The 23,435-nt window shown below is 44.7% G+C and overlaps 1 protein-coding gene across 1 annotated transcript in view; it reads right to left on the reverse strand.

Moving 5' to 3' along the window:
* HDAC1 (histone deacetylase 1) overlaps nt 1–20,721 on the reverse strand; it is a 34,161-nt gene extending 13,440 nt beyond the window's left edge. The window contains exons 1-9 of the mRNA XM_044286500.1: nt 20,598–20,721; nt 15,198–15,310; nt 10,222–10,339; nt 9,701–9,775; nt 9,015–9,153; nt 8,783–8,924; nt 7,500–7,592; nt 7,304–7,412; nt 5,029–5,169 (exon numbers count right to left, since the gene is read on the reverse strand). Of these exons, the coding sequence (XP_044142435.1) occupies nt 5,029–5,169; nt 7,304–7,412; nt 7,500–7,592; nt 8,783–8,924; nt 9,015–9,153; nt 9,701–9,775; nt 10,222–10,339; nt 15,198–15,310; nt 20,598–20,646 (979 nt within the window). The 5' untranslated portion in view covers nt 20,647–20,721. The remainder of the gene's footprint in view (nt 1–5,028; nt 5,170–7,303; nt 7,413–7,499; nt 7,593–8,782; nt 8,925–9,014; nt 9,154–9,700; nt 9,776–10,221; nt 10,340–15,197; nt 15,311–20,597) is intronic.
* Nucleotides 20,722–23,435: the final 2,714 nt, after the last annotated feature.

The following is a 23,435-nucleotide window of genomic DNA, read 5'->3' on the forward strand; positions in this document are numbered from 1 at the left end:
TCACAGCTGAGCTTCTCCATCAGTCATTGTCATTATGTCCCTTTCACTTCACTAGAGGTGTACCACCAAATGGAAGACAGGCTACAAAGGGTTGTCTCAGATCTTTTAATTATTAAAATAAAAAAAAAAGCATGATATACTCACCCGTTTCTGGTTCAGTACCCTCGTCACTGTGTTTACACAAACCCCAGAGGTGACATGCTGTAAACCGCTGAGGACACCGATTGGCCGTAGCAGTTTCATGCTAAATCTAGGCATTTGACCACTGCTGTTCGTTAATACACAGCGGCAGGAATATTTAACCAGTGCCAGAAGACTGCGCAGGAGAAACCAGTGAGTATATATATATTTTTTTTTGTATTTTAAGCAATTTTAGGAGTTTGAGACTTAATTATCCTGGACATCGCCTGTAAGGTGGAATATGCGGCACTGAGTATGTATGTATGTGTAATATATAATATATACACACACACACACACACTTGTTTTTGCCATGGAAATAATATATTTAAGGCCTCATGCACACGACCGTTTTATTCAGTGTCCGTTGCGCAGTTTTTCGTGATTTTCTGCGGACCCATTGATTTTCAATGGGCCCGTTGAAAACTCGGCTAATGCACCATTTGCTACCCGTGTCCGTGATCCGGTCCTATTATATTCGCGGAAAACGGTTTGCGGCCCCATTAAAGTCAATAGGACCGCTAAAAAACGCGGAGGCACAAGATTGTCATCCGCGTCCGCTTTTTTCATATCATTTGCATGGCAAACCAGTTTTTTTTTTTTTACATTCCTTTATGTCTGGTGGTCCTCCAAAAATAAAGCAAGACACAAGGAAACGGATCACGGAACAACGGAACCCCATTTTGCGGAACACAACACAACAACGGCCGTGTGCATGAGGCCTAAGGCATATTTTTTTCATGAGGTTCATATTTCACACTAAATAACCTGAGAAATAAATTCTTCAGGTTACTAGTCACGTGGATACCTAATATTTGTAGTTTATACTTTTATTTAAAGGGGTTATCCAAGACTATAAAAAATGTCCCCCATATGCCAGGCGCCTCACAATGAATATACTTACCTGGCTTCCCGTGAAGCTCCTGGTCCCCACACCGCAACATCCAGTGTCAGGGGGACGCTAGGGAGGCTCATACCCACCTGCCATTGGCTGCACCAACCCTCCACTCATGGGGAGAAGCAGCAGTGGCGGTTCGGGGACCAGGAGCGGCGCAGGGAGCGTGGAAGCCAGGTAAGTATATTCATTGAGAGGGGCCCGGCATATGGGGGACATTTTTTTTTAATCAGATCCTTTTTATTGTAATAAAATACAACAATGGAACATTGTTATAAATAAGCGTATCATGTCCCATATTTTGACATACAAAGTCAATACCTGATGATTATGATACAGCAGGCAACCATACAATGACAGTAAAACCGCAACATACCCTTCCCCTTCTTCCCCCCAACCCCCACTTCAGCACTCAATGGACTTCACCTATTTTTATTCAGTTCTAGACCACCAACGACCCCACAATTTTTCATATTTTTGCGGACATCCCCTCTTCTTAAACACCATTTTCTCATAAACTAACATTGTGTTTACTTTCCTTCTAAATTCCTCGATGACTGGAGGGCATGACTGAATCCAATGTAGGGCGATCAACTTTCTCGCCACATAGTAGTCTGCTAGCTACAATCCTGTCTATCTCCTCTTTCCCAATATCTGACACATAACCCAAAACACACACTTGGTTCCCTAGGTATCCGCAGTGAGAAGATATCTTGAATCATTGCCAAAACATCTGACCAGAAGCCATCTAATTGTGAACATTGCCACAGCATATGCAGTAGATCCACCGATTCTGCCTGACATCTTGGACACTTTGCATCTGCTCTGATGCCAATGTGGTGTAAAAAGACCAGTGTTTTATAGACTCTGAATAATGAAAAGTTGAGACAACTTCCCACCTTCACTCAATGATATTGTCGGTATGGCTTCCAATATATCCTCCCACTTCTCCTGAGATATTTCCCCTATATCCTTTTCCCACCCCTTCATTCTAGAAAGAGGAAACGCTTCCAGATATTTATTCAGTAACATTTGGTATATCAATGAAATAATCCCTTTTTTATCCCCTTTCTCCACTATTAAACATAAAGCTGCGTCTTTATGTATCCTGGTACTGTCATTCCTACACATCTCAGTAAATGCGTGCCTTATTTGTAAAAACTGGTAAAAGAAATTCTTGGGTATGCCGTATTCCTCCTGTAACTTATCAAACGTTTTTAGTCCCACTTTCTCCATTATATCCCCAAATTTGGTCACACCCCTATCCCGCCATTGTTTGGTAAATCCTCTGAGATGTAGGCATTCAGGTACATTGTGATTATTCCATAAAGGTGTAAGTACCGTAGTTCCAACTAAACCCCTCAGCTGCTTAACCTTTTCCCAAACCTTCCTCAAACTCACCAAATGTGACCGATTATCTACAAAGGGCAGTCCTGCCCCTTCCAATATCCACAGTAGCTCCTTACCCCCCAATGCATGCTTCAATATTTGTCCTGTAATGTCACTGTCTATCCATCCCCTAAAGTGCTGACTTTGTGCCGCCAGGTAATATAACCACGGATTAGGCACCGCCAGACCCCCCTGCCTCTTTTGGATACTGTAAGGTCTCCAATTTAAATTCTGGATTGGCCTTTCTTCCATATCAGGTCCCTAAATATAGAATAGATTTTCCGAAATCTATCAAGTGGTATCCACGTCGGGGCATTGTGTAGTACATATAATAATTGGGGCATCATAACCATCTTGATCAGTTTAACCCTGCCAATCACTGATAAAAACAATTTGCACCATGAATTGGAGTGAAGCCTGAACTTTGTCAGTATCGGGGACAGATTTAACTCCTCAAAGTCCGTCAGTTTGGGCGATATGTTAATCCCTAAATATTTAATAGTTTTAACACAGGGGACATTGTTTAATGTAGCCATTGACGAAAATACCTGTCCATCTAAGAACATAAGAGCCGATTTGTGCCAATTTATAGTCAGGCCCGATATCCCTCCAAAGCGACCAAGCAGTGACAGTCTCGGCCAGGGATGTCAACATGTCTCCCAGAAACAACAAGGTGTCATCCGCATACATGGCCACCTTATTGTGAACAGGGCCATATTTGAATCCCACTATCGCCTGTGAACACCTGATCACAGCCGCTAGGGGCTCAACTGCAAGTGCGAACAACAAAGGAGACAGTGGACATCCCTGCCGTGTCCCCCTAAACAGCTTGAAGCTTGATGACAATTCTCCATTTACTCTAATACGCGCCCTTGGTGCAGAGTATAGCGTTTGTGCCCACTTAATGAAGCATTCCCCCAAACCCATTGTCCGCAGCGTACACCATAGTGGGGGACATTTTTAAAGTCTTGGATAAGCCCTTTATTATGTGCACAATATAATGTATTCTACTATATACTAAACAGTAGCAATTTTGGGGAATTTTTACAATAAACATTTTTAGAAATCCCATTATGGGATTACTATTTGATACATTTCAAACTTCTATTAAGCATTTGTGTTGCATCCTAGTTTTCTTTCATAGACAAAAGGTATACTCAACTGTAGGCAACTGTGTATGAATTTTTAGCTGCATCAAAAAGACATCTAAAAGTTTCTTTATGGAAAACACATGTGGCATAAAGCTAATATTCATATAAGGGATCTGGGTATGACTGATCCATTAAGTGAAAGAGCAGTGTGACAATTATCGTGGCAATTGCACACTGTACAGAACTGTGCAGATCCGGTGCTGGAGATACTCTGAAACAGCTGATCATTGGGGGTTTAGGGTGTCGGACCACCACTCAGAAATGAATAGCCTATACCAGGCATGTCCAAACTGCGGCTCTCCAGCTGTTCCAAAACTGCAACTCCCAGCATGCTCCATTCATTTCTGTGGAGTTCTGAGAACAGCCAAGCAAGTGTGCATCTTGGGAGTTGTAGTTTTACCACTGCTGGAGTGCCGGAGGTTAGACATCACAGGCCTATACTAACAAAGGGCCATCAATTTAAAAATTCGGTTGAAAAAAAAGTGTGCCAGGCTTATATGAAAACCTACCCATTGCCCCTAAATGTGTTGAAATAATAAAAACAAATTCACACCACCTAATACCCCACCAGAGTAACTGATCAGAACCCCACTATCTCCAAGAGAGTGGGGCAATGGGGGAGAATTTCCGATTTGAGGACAGAGCCCCCTCTCTAACCATTCAGATACTGTGTAGCTATTGACTGACAACTGAGGGTTTAAACGACTAGGATCGGATTCGTGGCCCATCCAGGTCACTGCGATTGGGAGTCAGCTGTATTACACATCCGGCACCAACTGTGTATGGAGCAGGCTCAACTTGTGAGCCCACTTCATAGTTCTGCACACACATGACGTACAGTTATGTCATTTTAGTGTTAAGGGCTTAAACATATGCAAAGTAACTGCTGTTGGAACATGTAACACAGAACTGTCCTATTTCACACTTGCGTTTTGACATTCTGGTTTTGAGATCCGGCAGAAGATCTCAAAACCAGAATTAAACAGATCCGTGCCATTTAATACATCCGGATGCATCCATAATTGGCCGAATCAGGTTGTAATAAATCAAAACGGAACAAACCAGATCCAGTATGAAAGTCATTGTAAGTCAATGGCGCGGGATCAGTTTTTTTCGCTAACAAAAAATACATAAATAAATAAATCTGGCACCATTGGCCTACATTGAATGCAAAAACGGAATGCATCCTTATCATTTTTGTCCCCATTGACAATGAATGGGGACAAAACTGATCACACTTGGCCCAGTTTTGAGATCCTCTGACAGATCTCAAAAACAGGAATGCCACAACCCAAGTGTGAAACAGTCCTTACTTTTAATTACCTGACTACCCCTTTAAATCAGAGTGAAGATAGGAGAAGTAAGATAAACCCTTCTAAATAAAACCCATAGTTCTATAAGAAATTGTACAAACCATTGGGGATCTCCGTGTCTAGCGCAACAGCAGTTTCATATGTCCAGCAGCGGGCCACATTCCTGATTGTGTAACCACCACCACCGAGCATCAACAATGGAAGGTTGAATGTCTTCATAAACTCCACACATTTAGCATGTCCTAAAAAGAAGTACAGTCATTAGCAGGGTTCATCAAGTAGAGAACTTGAGCTCAGTCTCCCTGGCTAAGAGTGGGGCGCTGTAATTGGATGCGCTCTCAGCCAGGGAGAAGATAACCAGGCAAAATACAAGTCTCCGCCTAGTATAACCGATATTATTATTATAATAATAATTATATTATTATTAGGCGCCAAAATATACAAGGCCAACAGTGGAAGAACGGCGGGTTCTTTAGAAAAAATAAAAATTGCCATGGCATCAGTGGGGGCTGCCCTATAAGGAAAGATAATAATTAGACTAGAGCTGGGCTGATGAAAGGTCCTCTTCCAGTGACATGTCACTGCTGAAACCAGCTCTTGACTGTGGTAGCACAGTTGACCATGTCCATGCCCCAGCTAAAAGAAAACAAGCAGGAGCCAGTGCGCAGGACCAAGGCGACAGGGAGCAGGGTATGTATGAATCTTTCAATAGGTGGTGCAGGCTAGGGGGCCTTCAGTCTTCGATAGTTAAAGAGGTTGCCTGGGCTACAGATATTGATGACCTCTCCTCAGAATGGGTCATCAATATCAGATCATCAGAAGGCCAACTACCGCCACCCCAACCGATCAGCCCATTAAAGGGGTCATGGCGCTTGTGGAAGCGCTGCACGCTGTTCAATGTTTACCTGCACACTGTCTCCAATTTGGTGAAGGTCTAGACAGCCTACGTTTGTCATTTATAGGATTAGTAAACCTGCCCTGGTGTTATCATGCAGTTGGATTAGTAACGATTATCACTAGTGATGAGCAAAGCGAGCTTCGAATGGTACAGCCGAAGTCGCTTCGCTCAAAACTTAGGACTAATGCTATACCGAAATTGGCTTAAGTTCCGTCTGGTACCTTGGAACCAAAGCAGAGTTCGGGTCCAAGTTTTAAAGTGGTTTTCCACTTCAGAAATAAACGACCAAAGTTATTCAATAAAGTCCAGCGCGACTTTGCAAATAACTGACGTAGGCTCAGCCAGTACATTTTTAATGCAGTATGGAGATTTCGGATGTTGCATCCAAAGCTTGCTTCGTTCATCGCTAATTATCACGATCATTAGGATCGCAACATTCCAAGCTTCCTCATCCAAGCTGTACCAATAGCAAAATCAGAAGGTAATGTGTTTCAGAGTACGCTGTCGTGTGTGTAGATGAGGTATAACATCTATGGTCATTACTTGACGGTTTCATTAATTTGCTACAGTTTGCGCTCTGCAGGCTCTCTCTCAAATAACTCAGTTTTCCCTGAGCTAGTGGGTAGGGACTAGCTTCAATGATATCTCCCATACACAGCACACAGAAAAGAGGAGATCCTTCTCCCCTAGGTTTCTGTAGAACACCCCCAAAAGCAGCAGTATGGAAGACATAAAAACCATCAGTACAGAGTGGGGTAGCTATGAATCCAGCACTGGGATTAGATAGACTTCTATGGGCATTATATAACCTGACTCCTCATTGTGCTGATATGTCATCTCTCCAGAGATTTTAGTAGTGAACTGAGGGTAAATGATCAATCAGGAAGCAAAGGGAGGAAGAGGTGGAGACATTGTTCCTCTAATAAGATATTGTTGAAAATACATTTAGCAAAAAAGTCCACATTTTCCAAAAAGATAGCCCAGGATGTAAAAGCAAAAACAAAACCCCAAAACCACAAGTATGAACACAGTCACATTATTGGGCAAATTGTAGGCACCAAACTTACTGCCTATGGGTAACTTTAGCAACACAGCCATTACTGTAAAGCACACATTACATATTTTAAAGTGTAACTGTCATTCTATTATTCTTGATCATGCATCGGGGCAGTGATACTGACGATTTTTGTAATATACTTTGATTATTGAAATCGTACATCTCAATTAGAAAAATAGCTCTAAAGTGGCCCATTTTGAGCCTTAGTAACGCTCCTCTGTCAGTGTTAGCAAGTCTGCACTGCTATGTAAAACAGAAGACAGAAGCATTTCTAAAAATAAAAATGGGCCACTTTAGAGCTATTTTTCTAGTAGAGATGTACGATTTCAATAATCAAAATTACAAAAATGGTCAGTATCACTATGCATTATCAAGAATAAAAGAAATGACAGTTACACTAACTTTTCATTCCAATTCTCACCTTTAATGGTTAGATTAAAGCAGCCAAGTCTGTCCCCAGAAAGTGAGTCTGCACCACACTGTAGAACCACAGCGCTGGGCTGGTACATCTCCATAACCTTAGTCATGACCTGGAAAAAAAAAAAAATTGGTTATGGAGAACATCAAAGTAGAGCGCACTCAATAAAATTCTTCTACTAGAATTATGAGTAACTTACTGGTTTGAAAATGGCTTCATACGATTCATCATCAATCCCATCTCGAAGTGGGTAATTCACTGCATAGTATTTACCCTTCCCTGCTCCAATGTCCTAATGAAAGAGTTAAAAGCGATTAAAGATTACTAACAGGACATAATTAAATAGGCTAGGAAAAAAAAAAAAAAAAAAAAAAAGGGGGGCGAGAAGAGTCAGTTACACGTCTAATTACATGAAGGCCTACGTCTAATTTTCATTTTCCCATTGTTCGGGATTTGGATACATAGGTTTTTGTAACATCTAATTACACAATGTGCTAACCAGGCTACCTGTAGATTTTTGGTCTCTTCAGTTTTGATGATTTTTTTAAGTTAAATGCACGTTTACACAGATAAGGATGGGGTCATATTACGTTTTAGTCATCTGTTTAATAATGTATACATTAACAGATGCAATATAGTGGCATCCGTCACAAAAGCGCTCCATTGTAAAAACGTATATATGTTAATGTATACTTATGGGACATATACTTTCCAAACACAGCCAGGAGCCCGCAGTGTTCACCAGAGCTCTGGTAAGCACAGCGGCTCCCTGAAACAGTTGATCGGTGGGGGTGCCAGGACTTAGGTCATCATTATCACATAAGCGGGGGTCTATCCCGAGGGTAGGTCATCATTATGAATTCCTCATAACCCCTTTAAAGATCTGGAAGGGTTTTTCCAGGTGTTTACCTTCAATCAGTTACTCAGGAGATGATGATGATGACCTATCCTAAGGATAGGTCATCAGTATCACATCGGAGGGGGTCTGATTCCAGGAACACCCGCCGATCAGCTGTTCCAGGGAGCTGCCAGGCTCAGAGTGGTGAGCACAAGGGGCTCTCAGCAGCTCACCAAGCACAGTGCTGTACATTGTATAGTGACAATGCTTGGTATTGCAGCTCAGCCCCATTCACTTCAAAGGGCTGAGCTGCAACTAGGCCACGTGACTGAGGTACGATGAAATCACATGGTCTAGGAAGAGGCACGGCGCTCATGAAGTGCTGGCTTCTTCTAACAGCTGATCGGCAGGGGTCCCAGGTGTCGAACCCCGCTGATCTGATATGGATGACCTATTGTGATTAATATTTCCAGGACAAGACCTTCCACTGCAGCCAATCACAGAGACTGGAACGGTACATCACTGCTGTGATCCAGCCAGTAACAAAGCAAGGGCAAAGGGGAGGGGTCAGGGGCAAAAGTCCATCCCTAGTAAGTTAAAGGGCCAATGCATTAACATTGTTATCAGAGCCATCTCACACTCACCCTTAAGTCCCCAGTGCCTGGAAAATACTCTCCATACTTATGGAAAGAAACAGTCATGACTCTGTCAGTGGTATAAAAAGCTTCTTCCACACCATCACCATGGTGAATATCAATATCGATGTACAGTACCCGCTGATGATATCTGGATTACAAAGAATGCAGCATTAAATGTCATAAAAAAATATAAATCTACATCAAGCAAATATACACACATATTAGAATGCATACATACTTTAATAGTTCCAGAATGGCAAGGACAATGTCATTGACATAACAAAATCCTGAGGCCTCAGACTTCTTAGCGTGATGTAGCCCACCTGCCCAGTTTACGGCAATGTCTGTTTGCTGCTTGTTTAATTTCACAGAACTTGCTGCCAAAGAAAAATATGACTGATCAAGACAAAGGCTTTTTAAAAGGAAAAATTAAACAGTTATCCCATATTGCCCATCCACGACACAATTAGCTATATAGAAATCTGTGTACCCCTGTAGTGCACCACCAATGGCACCAGATGACTGCAGACACTTAGAGAGGACCCGTCGCCACTCTTGACATGTCTGTTGTAGCAATTTATGAATGAAGGTCCACCTGGGTCACAGACCATCCCTGTGCTGTCCGCTTTTCTTTTGCAGACCCATAAAAATTAACGGGTTAATGTGCAATCTGCAAAAAATGCTGACTGGGCACAGATATAAAATATAAAAAAATATATATAAATATAAAAAATATGGCTGTGTGCATGAGGCCTAACACTCCTTCCCATAGGTGTATGGGGAGAGAACAGTCAATCAAGGTCCAACACTAAAACTGAACTCTATTGCGTGTAATTTCTCTAAAACACTGCAGTGCTCAAGAATAAAGCACATTTGATGGAGTTAGGGCACATCACTAAATCATGCTGCCAACGGGACACTTACCTACAGAGCCTCCAGCTGATAACTGGCAAAACTCAAACAACCCGTCAAACACTGGACAGTCCTCCCCTACATTAACTGTAACGAGAGAAAAAAAATAAAAAAAATAATGTTCCCCTTCTCAAAGTAATGCATACTCTTCATTGTGGAGAATTAAAAGGGGTTGTCCAAGATAATTAAAAATCTTGGACAACCCCTACAAAGACTAAGATAGAAAAAACAAAACAGTTTCTCCAGTGACTGTCTGGAACTCCCACCCACCACAGCACTGATGTCCCTAAATATGACATGTGACCACAGCAGCCAATCACTGTCCTGAGCTGTAGACCACTGAGGACAGTGATTGGCTGCAGCAGTCATGTGCCGTATCCAGGCACGTCACAGCTGCTGTTTGAAAACAGAGGCAGGAAGACCGAACCAGCGCTGCAGAGAACAGCGCTTGAGAAGTGGCTATATTGCCACAAGAAGGGGGATCTCAGAGATTAAAATTATCACCGAAAAACCCCTTTAGGATAAGTACTTACACCTCTGCATCTGCTTGCTGTATTCTGACATGTTATCTGGCCTAATAGAGCGAAGAAATTTGATGTAATCGTCGCTGTGATATTTTGTCATCTCTTCCGCATTAGCTTTGTGAGGTCTCTGATGAAAGGAAAAAATAAAAAAGTCAGCACAATCCATGTTAGCAATTTACTGTCAACGAGCCACACACTTAAAGGGATTCTGTCACCAAGTTTTGGGGAAAAGGATTTTAGAGATATGTAAATTAGTCTTGTAGGTGTCCAAGGGGCTATACGAACCTTCCTGGTGCCCAGCCATGCCCGCCTGTGAAGGAGCCCAGCACCGCCTATGTCTTCCAAATCTCCTCCTTTCATCAACGATAGATTGCCGCGAGCTCGCGCATGCGCAGTTCTTTTCCTGAGGCTGATGCCAGCACAGGGAAGGAATACTATACCGGCGCTCGCGCATCAGGAGATTATGGCAATGTATCGTTGATGAAAGGAGGAGATTCGGAGGACATAGGCGGTGCTGGGCTCCTTCACAGGGGGGCGTGGCTGGACACCAGGAAGGTTAGTGCAGCCCCTTGGACACCTACAAGACTAAGGGCTCTTTCACACCTGCGTTATTGTCTTCCGGCATAGAGTTCCGTCGTCGGGGCTCTATGCCGGAAGAATCCTGATCAGGATTATCCTAATGCATTCTGAATAGAGTGAAATCCGTTCAGGATGCATCAGGATGTCTTCAGTTCCGGAACGGAACGTTTTTTGGCCAGAGAAAATACCGCAGCATGCTGCGCTTTTTGCTCCGGCCAAAAAAACTGAAGACTTGCCTCAAGGCCGGATCCGGAATGAATGCCCATTGAAAGGCATTGATCCGGACTTAAGCTAAACGTCGTTTCGGCGCATTGCCGGATCCGACGTTTAGCTTTTTTAGAGTGGTTACCATGGCTGCCGGGACGCTAAAGTCCTGGCAGCCATGGTAAAGTGTAGCGGGGAGCAGCATACTTACCATCCGTGCGGCTCCCGGGGCGCTCCAGAGTGACGTCAGGGCGCCCCAAGCGCATGGATCACGTGATCGCATGGCACATCATCCATGCGCATGGGGCGCTCTGACGTCATTCTGGAGCGCCCCGGGAGGCGCACGGATGGTAAGTATACCGCTCCCCGCTCCTACTATGGCAACCAGGACTTTAATAGCGTCCTGGGTGCCATAGTAACACTGAAAGCATTTTGAAGACGGATCCGTCTTCAAATGCTTTCAGTACACTTGCGTTTTTCCGGATCCGGCGTGTAATTCCGGCAAGTGGAGTACGCGCCGGATCCGGACAACGCAAGTGTGAAAGAGGCCTAATTTACACATCTCTAAAATCCTTTTTTAAACACAATAAAAGCACACAGCCCTATAGGACACATATATTGCGGACATGCTAGCGGCGATCTAGCCGTGCATGTCCGCAGCTCTATAGCCTAAAACTTGGTGACAGAATCCCTTTAAAGTGTAACTGCCATTTCACTACCAAAGATGACATTCCTACCATATGTGATGCTGAAGGGGAGATATTACATTTCTGATGTCTGTATTCAGCCCTTAGCAACCCTATTTCTCTGTGCCTCTATTTCAGCATCTTCCTAAGATGGCCTCTGCTGAACTTTCTGCGGTGATCTTTGTCCTATCCTTGAGGACATCCTGTATTTCCTTCACTTCCCATAACCCGTTGATCTCTGCACATGAACTAGCAGGACCAATCAGAATGCAGATAAACTCCCCCACTACCCCAGAGCAGTGTGTATCCTCTCACATACAGCAAACCAGACATAGACAAGACCAATCAGAATGTAGATAACCTCCTCCACTACCCCAGAGCAGTGAGTATCTAGGGATGAGCGAATCGACTTCAGATGAAACATCTGAAGCCGATTTGCATAAAACTGTTCTAATACTGTACGGAGCAATCCGGATGCAGTGAATGCAGCTGAAAGCCATTATTCCCGAGTCAATTTCTAACAGTGATTTCTCCTCTGTCAACTTTCAAACAAGATCAGTTGCATGTTTCTAGCTGCTACCATTAAGGACATACCATCTAAAGCAGCCCTCCACTTTATGCCCGAGCCCAGACACTCAGGGCTGTGCTCCTCCTCCCAGTCTCAGGTTTATAAGGGTCCATTCAGACATCCGTATTGTTTTGAGGTCCGCAAAACACTGACGCCGCACATCGTCGGCACTTAATAGAGGATTCCTAGTCTTGTCCGCAGCTGCGGACAAGAACAGGACATGCTCTATTTCTTTGCGGAGCCACGGACCGGAAGTGCAGATGCGGACAGCACACTGTGTGCTGTCCGCATCTTTTACAGCCCCATTAAAAATTAATGGGCAATTATGCCGAACGGATACGGACCCATTCTACAGACGTCTGAATGGACCCTAACAGAGGACATGGCTGCAGAATAGGAAAGTAGCATGCATTTGTGGGAGTTATCAAGTAAATCTGAAAATGATTACATTTTAAAAGCACAGCAGGGTGTACAATACCATTAGGGTATAAAAAATGAAACGGCAGTTACACTTTAAAGGGGGTAATCCTGCTTGTGAGACAAAAACAGAAAAATAAATTGTGGCACGTTTGCTGCTCTCGATCGCTGGGGAAAGGAGGGGTGAGTATTGCTCCTTTTTTGCTTCCTGACAGGTCACATTTTTTCTCACAAGCAGGTAAACTTTTATAAAGTTACCCCCACACAAGCCATATTTTATTTTATAACCATTTGCTTGCTTCTCATCCACTGTATATTGATGTTATAAGGCACCTAAATAATGACAGTTCTTTAAGGGGATGTCCAGCTTTCACTCACTAGCTGTTCAGTCAAGTGTAGCTCTGGGGGTGGAAGTTGGTGCTGGAACTACACAGTTCCATCAATTGTGTAGCACACAGAGCTTGGTGCCTCAGCTACAACCGAACATCTCATTGTGGGGGTGAAGGTTGTTGCCTATCCTGAAGATACGTCACTTACTAGCAAAGTACAACTCGGCTATCTTCTTCAAACCTATAGAGCTGAATGGAGCGGCAGTGGCCATGCTTAAAACACTGCCGCAGCAGTCACCTATGTGGCAGGTCACATGTCAACGATTGGTTGCAGTGGTCACGTGACCCGTATCAAAAAGGATGCTGAGACAGGGAGACCTCCAGAGCCATAATGGAGCTGGAACACAGCAGTGGGGATTAGGCAAGTATGATTACCGCTGCAGGTCCGACCCAAGAGTGAAAAAGCCCTTTAAAGGATAACTGTCATATTTTCACTCAAAATAAAATTTTCATACATGCTGTTGCTGCTGTGGTGATAATCCATAATCACTAATTATTGTGTTCACAAACCACTTGTTTAATCAGATTCCATCCATAGCAACCGCTCCTCACAAGACTTCTTTCTGACTATCTTCTCAAGATGGCCGCTGATGCCCTTACCCTGAGGCTAAGACCTTCCTGCCTAACTACCCAGAATTCATTTGGCTCATCTCAGGATCGCGCAGCCTCGCCCCAACCAATCGGCTTTCTCCAGACTTAAACACACCCTCTTCCTCCCGAGTAGTTGATGGCATTTTTTTTTTATCGCAAATATCTGCTCCATCCCGTTCCGACGGGAGCGCACACGCAGCGTTTGGGACTGCCCACTACTACGTCCTCCGTCTTCTGTATATAGAAGATAGGAGACGGAGGACACCTAGCAACGCTGTTTTAGCCGCACCACTGAAATGTCTGGGGGAGGAAAGAAAATGCTGCAAGTACTAGGTAATTCAATACCTATACAAAAGTAAACTTGGGCCCCTTTCACACCGTCTATCGTGCGGACTCAAGCGCGATCCTGTAATTCAGTTACACTCAGCCCATTCACTTCTATGGGGCCTGCGTTGCGTGATCAACGAACAATATAGAGCATGCTGCGATTTTCACGCAACGCATAAGTGATGCGTGAAAATCACAGCTCATGTGCACAGCCCCATAGAAATGAATGGGTCCGGATTCAGTGCGGGTGCAATGCGTTCACCTCACGCATTGCACCCGTGTGAACTCAGCCTAAGGTCCCTTTCACACAAGCGAGTTTTCCACGCACTGAATCCTGACCCATTCATTTCAATAGGTCTGTGTACATGAGCGTTGTTTTTCACGCATCAGTTCTGCGTTGCGTCAAAAATCGCAGCATGTTCTAAATTCTGCGTTTTACACGCAGCCCTAACCCCATAGAAGTGAATGGGGCTGTGTGAAAAACGCATTGCATCCGCAAGCAAGTGCTATGCATTTTTCACTGATGGTTGCTAAGAGATGTTGTTTCTAAACATTACGTTTTTTATCACGCGTGTGAAAAACGCATCAAACGCATTTCACCTGCGCGGAAAAAACAGAACTAAACGCAATCACAGACAAAACTGACTGAACTTGCAAAATAGTGCGAGTTTCACTGAGCGCATCCGGACCTAATCAGTCACGCCCGTGTTAAACCAGCCTTAGTCGTCAGACCAAATATATCCCTTTGAATACAGGTGGTACAATGCCAGATTTAAAAGAACACTTTCTTACAAATATTTAAGCATGTGCTCCTAACTGAATATTATATGCATTTTTTAGGATGTGGAGGACACGCCATGTATCCTACTTCCTGTCCTGGCTCTTTAAATGAACACTCCTGTCAGAAAGGTGAATTTATATATTTTAAAAAAATGTGTCTTTTTTTTTTCATTTCAGCTGAACTATGTCACTGTATCAAGCGGCAGGGGGAGTTTCTTCAGTAGTGAGGACCGCTTAAGAACTTTATTTGATGAACAAATCAATTGGCTCATCCCTATTCAGGACCTATCTTTTTGAATATGCAATGCACACAATGTATAGCACCGTCACAAACAGAAGCAGGCGCACAGACACAGAAGACTCATTATCCTGATATCCCGAATTGATCCCTGGTTATGTGCATATCATCACCTCAACCCCTCATCATTTATACCAAGATCTTACATAGATTTCCATCTTGCGGTACAGTCCATAGTTCAAAAGCAGATTGTGCGTCATACGGATTCTGTGAGGTTTCATGGGATGTCCCTGCCCATAGTAATAGTTGCCAACGTCCCCTATGAAAATAACACAAAGCTCACGTTAATGGATAACACATTATTATAAACACAGGTAAAAATAAGGCTAAAGTAAGTATTTTCTGTAATCTAAACATTATACTACTACTGAATACAAATAAATGAGTTTACATGCACTGGACATCAGGAGGTTCTATGGAGCCCAGCATCTGAGGAAGGGGACTTCTATGGACGAACAGGGGTAGAGAGAATTCGGATACACACGTGGAACCAGAATAATCACAACTTCCTAAACTTCTCGCTCACCGATTGCTTCGGAAGAGTATTGCCCCATGGTTAAAACCTTAATCGGTGCTCACAACATCTTTTAGAAACAGGGGTCATTGGTTATAAAATATACGCCAATTTTTGGCATATACCTGTTGCAGATTTGTTTTTTACACCAGGACTAAAAAAAGGGGCAGGCCAGCCAGTCCGTCTCATTTATTATTTTCTACACCTGTTTTAGGCGTAGAAAACATTCTAAATCTATGCCAGCGGTGGATGCATCCAAGATATGTAGCGGCCTGCGCCTCTACATAACTTAGGTGCAAGGGGTATTGAGACCGGCTTCTAAGACGCCGGTCTTAATAAATGAGCCCAAATGTATTTTATGCCTATACCAAAAAGTCTGCATCTAGGTCTCACTTTTTGAAGGGCAGCTTAGGAAGAAAAAAGTTCTCTCAGGTAGACCGATACCTGGTAGATTGTAAGCTCATAAGGAACCCAACTAGGCATGTGTGTTTACAGTCCTAGTCCATTAGAGGAGCAGAACAACAAAAATAAGTGCCGGACAATGCACACAGCCGAGCAGACTCCATTGGAGTCCATTCAGTTTCCGTTCTTTTTCCTGGACAAAAGTACTGCATGTCTGGTCTTCAACGGAATCTGCAATGGAGGCCCCGAAAAGAGTCTCCAATGCACATGTGAACCAGCCATAAATGCATCTTGTCCGTACCACAATGTCTTTTCTAATGGATACTACAGAAGTCTATCACTAGGTAATAAACACATGCTGCAATGAAACACCTGGCATACAATCCATGTGCCCTATGGAAACCCCTGGGCACATTAACCAGTTCCTGACCGCACACAGACTATATACGTATATGCCCCTGTAATCCCCAGTTGTACTTACCTTGTCTCCCCAGCACCGATGGCGCTTCTGATGCCCACACGGCCTCCTCCCCATCTCCCGTGGTGCTAGGAAGGCTTGTCTCCGTCACAGCCTGATATTGCTGAATGTTTTGATCCATGCGATTAAGAGGCGGCCGTGTGGGCATCAGAAGTGATGCGGGTGCTGGGAAGCGGGGTAAGTACAATCTGTGTACAGATCGTTCTGGGCTCCAGATGCCTCCCATTTCCAATCTGTAAACTACCCCTCCTCCCCATCTGCCTCACACTGCACTTCCAGCACAAGGCACAGGCGTTAAATCAGATGGAGATCTGGGAAATGTGGGGGCCAAGTCAACATTCTTTGACTATTTCTGGAAAAAGTTTCCAGTGTGCATCCACAAGGCTGTGTCTATTTTGCGGGCCGAAAAACAGCAGATACGCAAAATAGGGACACCAACTGTGTGCACCCTGCATCATAATGAAGACCCACTGGCTTTAATGGGCCCACGATCTGCATGTTGTGGTTAGAAATAGGGCAGACTCTAGCCTTCATCCTGTAGTAGGGGCTTAGTGCCCTCTGGCAGCCACCAGAGACAGGGGTTTATACAATTAGAAGATATACAATTACATTTTTCATGTTTCCAGACAAGTGAACAAAAAAATAAAAATAAATAGCATGACACATTCCCTTTAAATCACGTTTAGGCATCGTTCACATTTCTGTGTCTACTTGATGTACATGGAAAAGCCATCCACGATTAATTCGTGGAGAATCCGCATTTGGTCCGTATGCCCGCTTTCTGCACTCCGTATTCCGCCGACACTGCTCAGCTGAAAAGTCATCTCCTGAATAGCTCCTATCAGTGGTCCACAAAAGCCACTGACAGAACATGGATGCCATCCGTGCTGTGATAGTATTTTTTTCCACAGACTTCAATGAGCGCGTTTGGTCCACATCATGGACCAAAGTATTGCAGGCTCCCGTGATCCATTAAAAAATATATCAAACCATGGACAGCACATGTCTGATTCAAATAAAGTGTGAACAAGGCCTGAGAAAATTTGAGTTTTTAAAATGTTACAGCCAGTTGTAACTCCACACCACCTCCAAGCATACGGTCACTGAAATAAGTGCAACATGGCACATGTGGCGAATTTATAAAAACCTTGCCCCACGTTCATAAATTTGGCATAGGTTAGCATGGCATCTCCAATCTTAACTTCAAATACACCCATGATGATAAATTCCCCACTTTGATCGTTATTGCCAAGTTAAAATACCCACCAAGATACAAGAACATATTTGGGGCCACAACTACAATTCTAGTAGGGTCCGAAACCCCTTCAAGATTATGACCATCATTTTTGCTCTATTTCATATCTACTTCCATTTACTGGGCATATATTTAAAGGACATTGTTCCTCCGCTAGCTCCCACCTCTTCTTTTTGATAGTCGGGGCTAGGAGAGATGACTGGGGATGAAACGCTTTGCACCTGGTAGCAGGTATCCCACTGTGTATCTTTACTTACCCTTTGAGCCTTGCTATTGCTCTCCTATGTCACGATCATGTGTTTACACTGCTTTACTTCGGATCTAAGCATCTTATAGTCGCTGTCGTTATATTTTTTGTCACTAGGTGTCAACCTTTGTCTTTCTGGTGCAGTGTGGATCTTTTATATTGATGTCCTATGCCTAGAATAGGTCATGATTATGTGATCGGCGACTGCTGGCACCCCCGCAGATCAGCTGTTTGAGGACCTCCTCGTAGCTCACCATGCACAGCGCCATCCACCCTATAGTGGTTGTGCTTGGTATCGCGCTCACTTGAATGGGACCGAGCTGGGCTTAGGCCATGCGACTGATGACTGCGATGTCACTGCCCTAGGTTAAGCTTGGCAAAGAGTCTTAGCTGCCTGAGAAAAGTCACAGGGTGGATTTTGTACCTGGAATTTTGTCAAGGACACTGCGCCCAAAACTCCAGTGGCAGCCGCATGAGGTCTGCCTCTCATTGTGTTCAATGGGAGGCAGAACTGCAGTTCGCAGCCTGGTGGCTAAAAGCTAGCACTGCGCCAAGGAGGGACGTGTAACCCCTTATAGGAGCTGTTCACTCATTTACAAAGCCATCAATCAGTGGTGGTCTAAAACCCCGCCGAGCAGCAGAAGTTCCAGTGCCGAAACTACACAGCTGCGCCCATTGTACAGGGGGAAGGGCTGTTCATTTCAATGGGAGGTCGTTATTTGTAAAGGAGTACGCAAATCATTTGCAGCCAAGTTTGGGGTTTTCTGATACCCTAACTCCATTTTTCAAAATCACCTCATCCTACCCCATATCCCATACAGAATTGCTCCTAATACCTCATTTGTTCAGTTTGTCCATCCTCTTTCCATTTTATCAGCTGGGCCCAGAACGTCCAGGTTCAGCTGCTTCTGGCACTCATTTCCCACCAACCCCATGATGCTTAGCGGCAGCTGTTCATCGGGCACTAGCTTCTCTAGATCCTCCTATTCCCACTTTACAGTAAGCACCAGGGTGCCTCTCCTGAGTTTCCAGCCTACAATGTGTGTGACATCAGTAGGGATTCTGTTACCTCTTTTTACCCTATAGAGATGCGGACATGCACGGCTAGATCGCCGCTAACATGTCCGCAATATACCGGTCCTATAGGGCTGTGTGCTTTTATTGTGTTTACATATCTATATAATCATTTTTAAAATGACCCTGGTAAGGTGCCCAAGGGGCTGTACTAACCGTTCTGGAGCCCAGCCATGCCCCCCTGTGAAGGAGCCCAGCACCGCCTGTATCCACAAATCACCTCCTTGCTAACGAAGTCAGATCGCCGTAACCTCGCCATGCGCGAGCTCGCACAGTTCCTTCCCTGAGGCTGATGCCAGCACAGGGAAAGAACACTATGTCGGCACTGCGCATGCGTTAGCTCGCGCATCGCAAGGTTACGGCGATCTGACTTTGTGAGCAAGGAGGAGATTCGTGGATACAGGCAGTGCTGTGCTCCTTCGCATGGAAGGACTCCAGAACGGTTTGTACAGCCCCTTCGGCACCTTACCAGGCATATATATATATATATATATATAAAATCATTTTTTAAACACAATAAAAGCACACAGCCCTATAGGACAGGTATATTGCGGACAAGCTAGCACCGATCTAACCGTGCATGTCCGTATCTCTATAGGTTAAAAAGAGGTGACCGAATCCCTTTAAGGGCAGATTCACATAATCCTGGTCTGCCCATGAAACACCACGGCTCCTACGACCCGAACTGACCACATAATTGTGATTTATGACGGTCAGGTCATATGTGATTGCAGATCCATTGTACAGTACTCACAAAATGATGCGAGTACAGTACAATAGCCCCATAATCAGATAAGAACGGACTGTCAACAATCAGTTCAGTCCGGGTAACTCTCGCTGTTTGATGGCGGCATTTCTCAGACCGAACACTTCTCCTCTGATAGAAACTCACATAATCATAGGTTCCTGCCTTACCAAAAGGTCTTCTGTACTGTACTCAATGTCAGAGTTCCTAACAATTGTGACCGAAAAGCTGGCCGATCTGCAGCCAGCCATAGCAGAGGGTTAGTTTTCGGGGCTCTTTTCATCTAAGGAATTCAGAGTTAGGGGTCAGAACATTATTATTACTGAGAATTGGTTTGGCTGTTTGTTGGGGATAATTTACTTCTACAGCTGCAACAAAATGTCCTGGTGAAGATGTATCAGAACTAGCCAGAGTGGGGCAGCACCCAATCAGCTTCAGGCGCTCAATTTCTAGACACTCCGTGGAAAATAAAAACAGAGATCCGATTGGTTATCATGAGCATCTGCCCCCCCTCCATTCATTTTTAATAAAGTCCCCCATCCTGTCATGTGCTGTAATAAGGGAGTCCTCCGCCGGGGTGCAGGCCGGAGGCGCGGCAGGCACTCCATCCCTCTGCGTGCCCATGACCACTGGCTGGCAGAGTAACTAAAACTAGGGGACTGAGGTGACCCGAATCATGCCCAGTGCCCAGGATCGTGTGCCCCACTCCTACACCCGACCCCGCTAGCCCTTGCTGTCCACGTCGGATCCTTGCACCGTTTTCGCATCCACCACTCTCCCACCATAGCGATGCCCCCCTCATTCACTATGTGCCCTTCTAGCGCCTCTTACCATCATAATAATAGCACACTTTCTTCTTTGTTCCTTGCGTGTACGCCATTTTCCTTTCTGGGCTCCGGATCCACTCCTGTTCTGCGACCCAGCGTCCGCCTACGTGCTCAACCGCCTCACCCAATCCCAGCACCGCTTCCAAAATCCGGATTAGATGGACAGATCACCGTCCAATAAGCAATGCGAAAGAACAATGAGAAGGCGTGGCCTTCCGCGCGGCTCTAGAAAAGAAGAGTAGGTTGACGCCGAAGCCGGCTCAGCCAATGCTAGCACTGGCTCGAGAGTCGGCATTTAGAGGGACAGCGTGATAGCCAATCAGCGGTTAGAATGGACAATGGGTGGGCGGATCTTTGTCGCAATCTGAAGTTAGGTTGACTACTAGGATAGTTAGTCCCGTGTCCATTTTAGCCCTCCTGCTTCAGAGGATGACTAATGTATCGCGAGAGAAAACTCCCGCCCTTTATGTAGCAGAGTGGGCACGAGCTGGTTATCATTGTGATGCGTGACTGACTGATGGAGCAAATACAGAACATGCAACAGTGGAAGGAGACAAATGTATAAATCTCGCCTTTACCCTAGTGAATGGTATACAGTCACATACATTATATGCGGTTAGGGTTGTCACCTTTTCCAACCATAAATACAGGCCAAGTTTAGTTGTGGGGGCTTATTGCTAGGATATGCCCCCATTGTCTGATAGGTTCGGGTCCCACTGCACCTGCACCTATTTTGAGAACGGAGCCCTGGAAGTGGTGGAGGGCGCACTGCACATGTGCAGCCGCCCTCCATTCCTTTTCTATGGAGCCGCCGAAAATAGCCAAGTGTCGGCTCGGCTATTTGCGTCACACCCATAGAAGTGAATGGGAGCAGTGGCCGGCGCGCTGCACTCCTATTCACTTCTATGGGGAGAGGGCTTAGTGGTGGCTGGACCGGAGTCCTCCAGCCACCACTTTGAGGGGCTCCGTTCCTGATATAGGTGTGGGACCCGTACCTATAAGACAATGGCCCCCATTAGCTCCCCCAGTAATAGCAATGCCTCTGTTAGTGCCCCCAGAATAAATAATGCCCCAAATAGTGCACCCCAGAATTACTAGTGCCCCACAGAATTAATAGTGCCCCTTAAGAATTAATAATGCCCCCAATAATATTAATGCCCCCATTAGCACCCCCCAGAATTAATAGTGCCCACAGTAAAAGTAATGCCCCCATTAGTGGCCCCCAGAATTACTAATGCCACCTCCTCCATTTCATGGTGCCATGGTGAACACGCGCTGCTCACTGGAAGCTCAGGACAGGACCTGCTCTCCAGTGTGATGACGTCTCGCAGGTCCTGCTGCTTCCAGTCAATGCTGTTAAACGTCATTGTTCACCTTAGGGTCCATTCACACGTCCGTTGTTTCTTTCCTGATCTGTTCAGTTTTTTGCGGAACAGATCTGGACCCATTCATTTTCAATGGGTCCTGAAAAAAATCGGACAGCAAAATGTCAGATTTTTTTTTAGGACCCATTGAAAATGAATGGGTCCAGATCTGTTCCGCAAAAAACGGAACAGATCAGGAAACAACAGACGTGTGAATGGACCCTTAGTGCAGACAAATGGATGAGGTGAGTTTTTTTGTTTGTTCTTAACACAATTGGGGGAGGGGGGGAGTTAAAGGCTGTACTAATAAGCACTCCACAATGGAAGCGCTTATTAGTAACAGTCCCTATAGAAATACTGGCAATTACTGGCTTGGTCGGTGAGGGTTGCAACCCTATATGCAGTGCCTATTGTAAATTTGCAGTTCAATACAATGTGGTCTATGATCAGTGACTGTAGCTTAGCTGCATTATGTATAGGAAATCCTGTCTTCATATAAACTTGGTCTGCTGTTCTGTATCTCCCTCATCCTTTACACTGCAGCACTGCCTGTTTAATTTTGCTGCTGTGTGTAAGTGAAAGGTCAGTATGCGGAGAGATGATCAGGTTACAGTAAAGACAGAAGATTATAAACTATAGGGACCCAAACCCTCAGGGAGAAGAGGACTATCGGGAAGCTGCCTCATGTAGTTGAAGGGGAAGGGCCTGGGGAGGTGCTTTCATCAGCCATTGATTAGTAAACTGTTGATTCCTCCTCCTAACTTGCTGCTGGAGGAGAGGTTTTGGGGAAGTTACTTGGGGTGTTTCAAAATTTTGTGCCTAGTTACGCCCTTGGGTACAGTAAGGCCCCCATAGACTACTTTTGGGGGCTGTATTATGGTTGCATACCACTTGCATATTACTCTGGTGTCACTGGGTGGCCGAAATTAAATGGACTGTACAATTTGGACAACCCCCTTCGTAATCACCAGTGTGGGCACAACACAAAAATATATATATATATATACTGCAGTCCTTCTTATGAGAAGGATGAGGCCTTATACAAGTAATCAACGGCGGACAGGAATCTCTTCCTTTTCAGAAAAGAGGTTCTGCAGCATCTACATCTCAAATTCTGTAATTTTATTTAAATTATTAGAGTGTTTCATATAATATAAAGACCTGACCCCTAAGGGCTCTTTCACATCTGCGTTCTTTTCTTCCGGCATAGAGTTCCGTCGTCGGGGGCTCTATGCCGGAAGAATCCTGATCAGGATTATCCCCATGCATTCTGAATGGAGAGAAATCCGTTCAGGATGCATCAGGATGTCTTCAGTTCCGGACCGGAACGTTTTTTGGCCGGAGAAAATACCGCAGCATGCTGCGCTTTTTGCTCCGGTCAAAAATCCTGAAGACTTGCTGCAAGGCCGGATCCGGAATTAATGCCCATTGAAAGGCATTGATCCGGATCCGACCTTAAGCTAAACGTCGTTTCGGCG

The sequence above is a fragment of the Bufo gargarizans genome, chromosome 3 (genome assembly GCF_014858855.1).
Source record: "Bufo gargarizans isolate SCDJY-AF-19 chromosome 3, ASM1485885v1, whole genome shotgun sequence".
Lineage (NCBI taxonomy): Eukaryota > Metazoa > Chordata > Amphibia > Anura > Bufonidae > Bufo > Bufo gargarizans.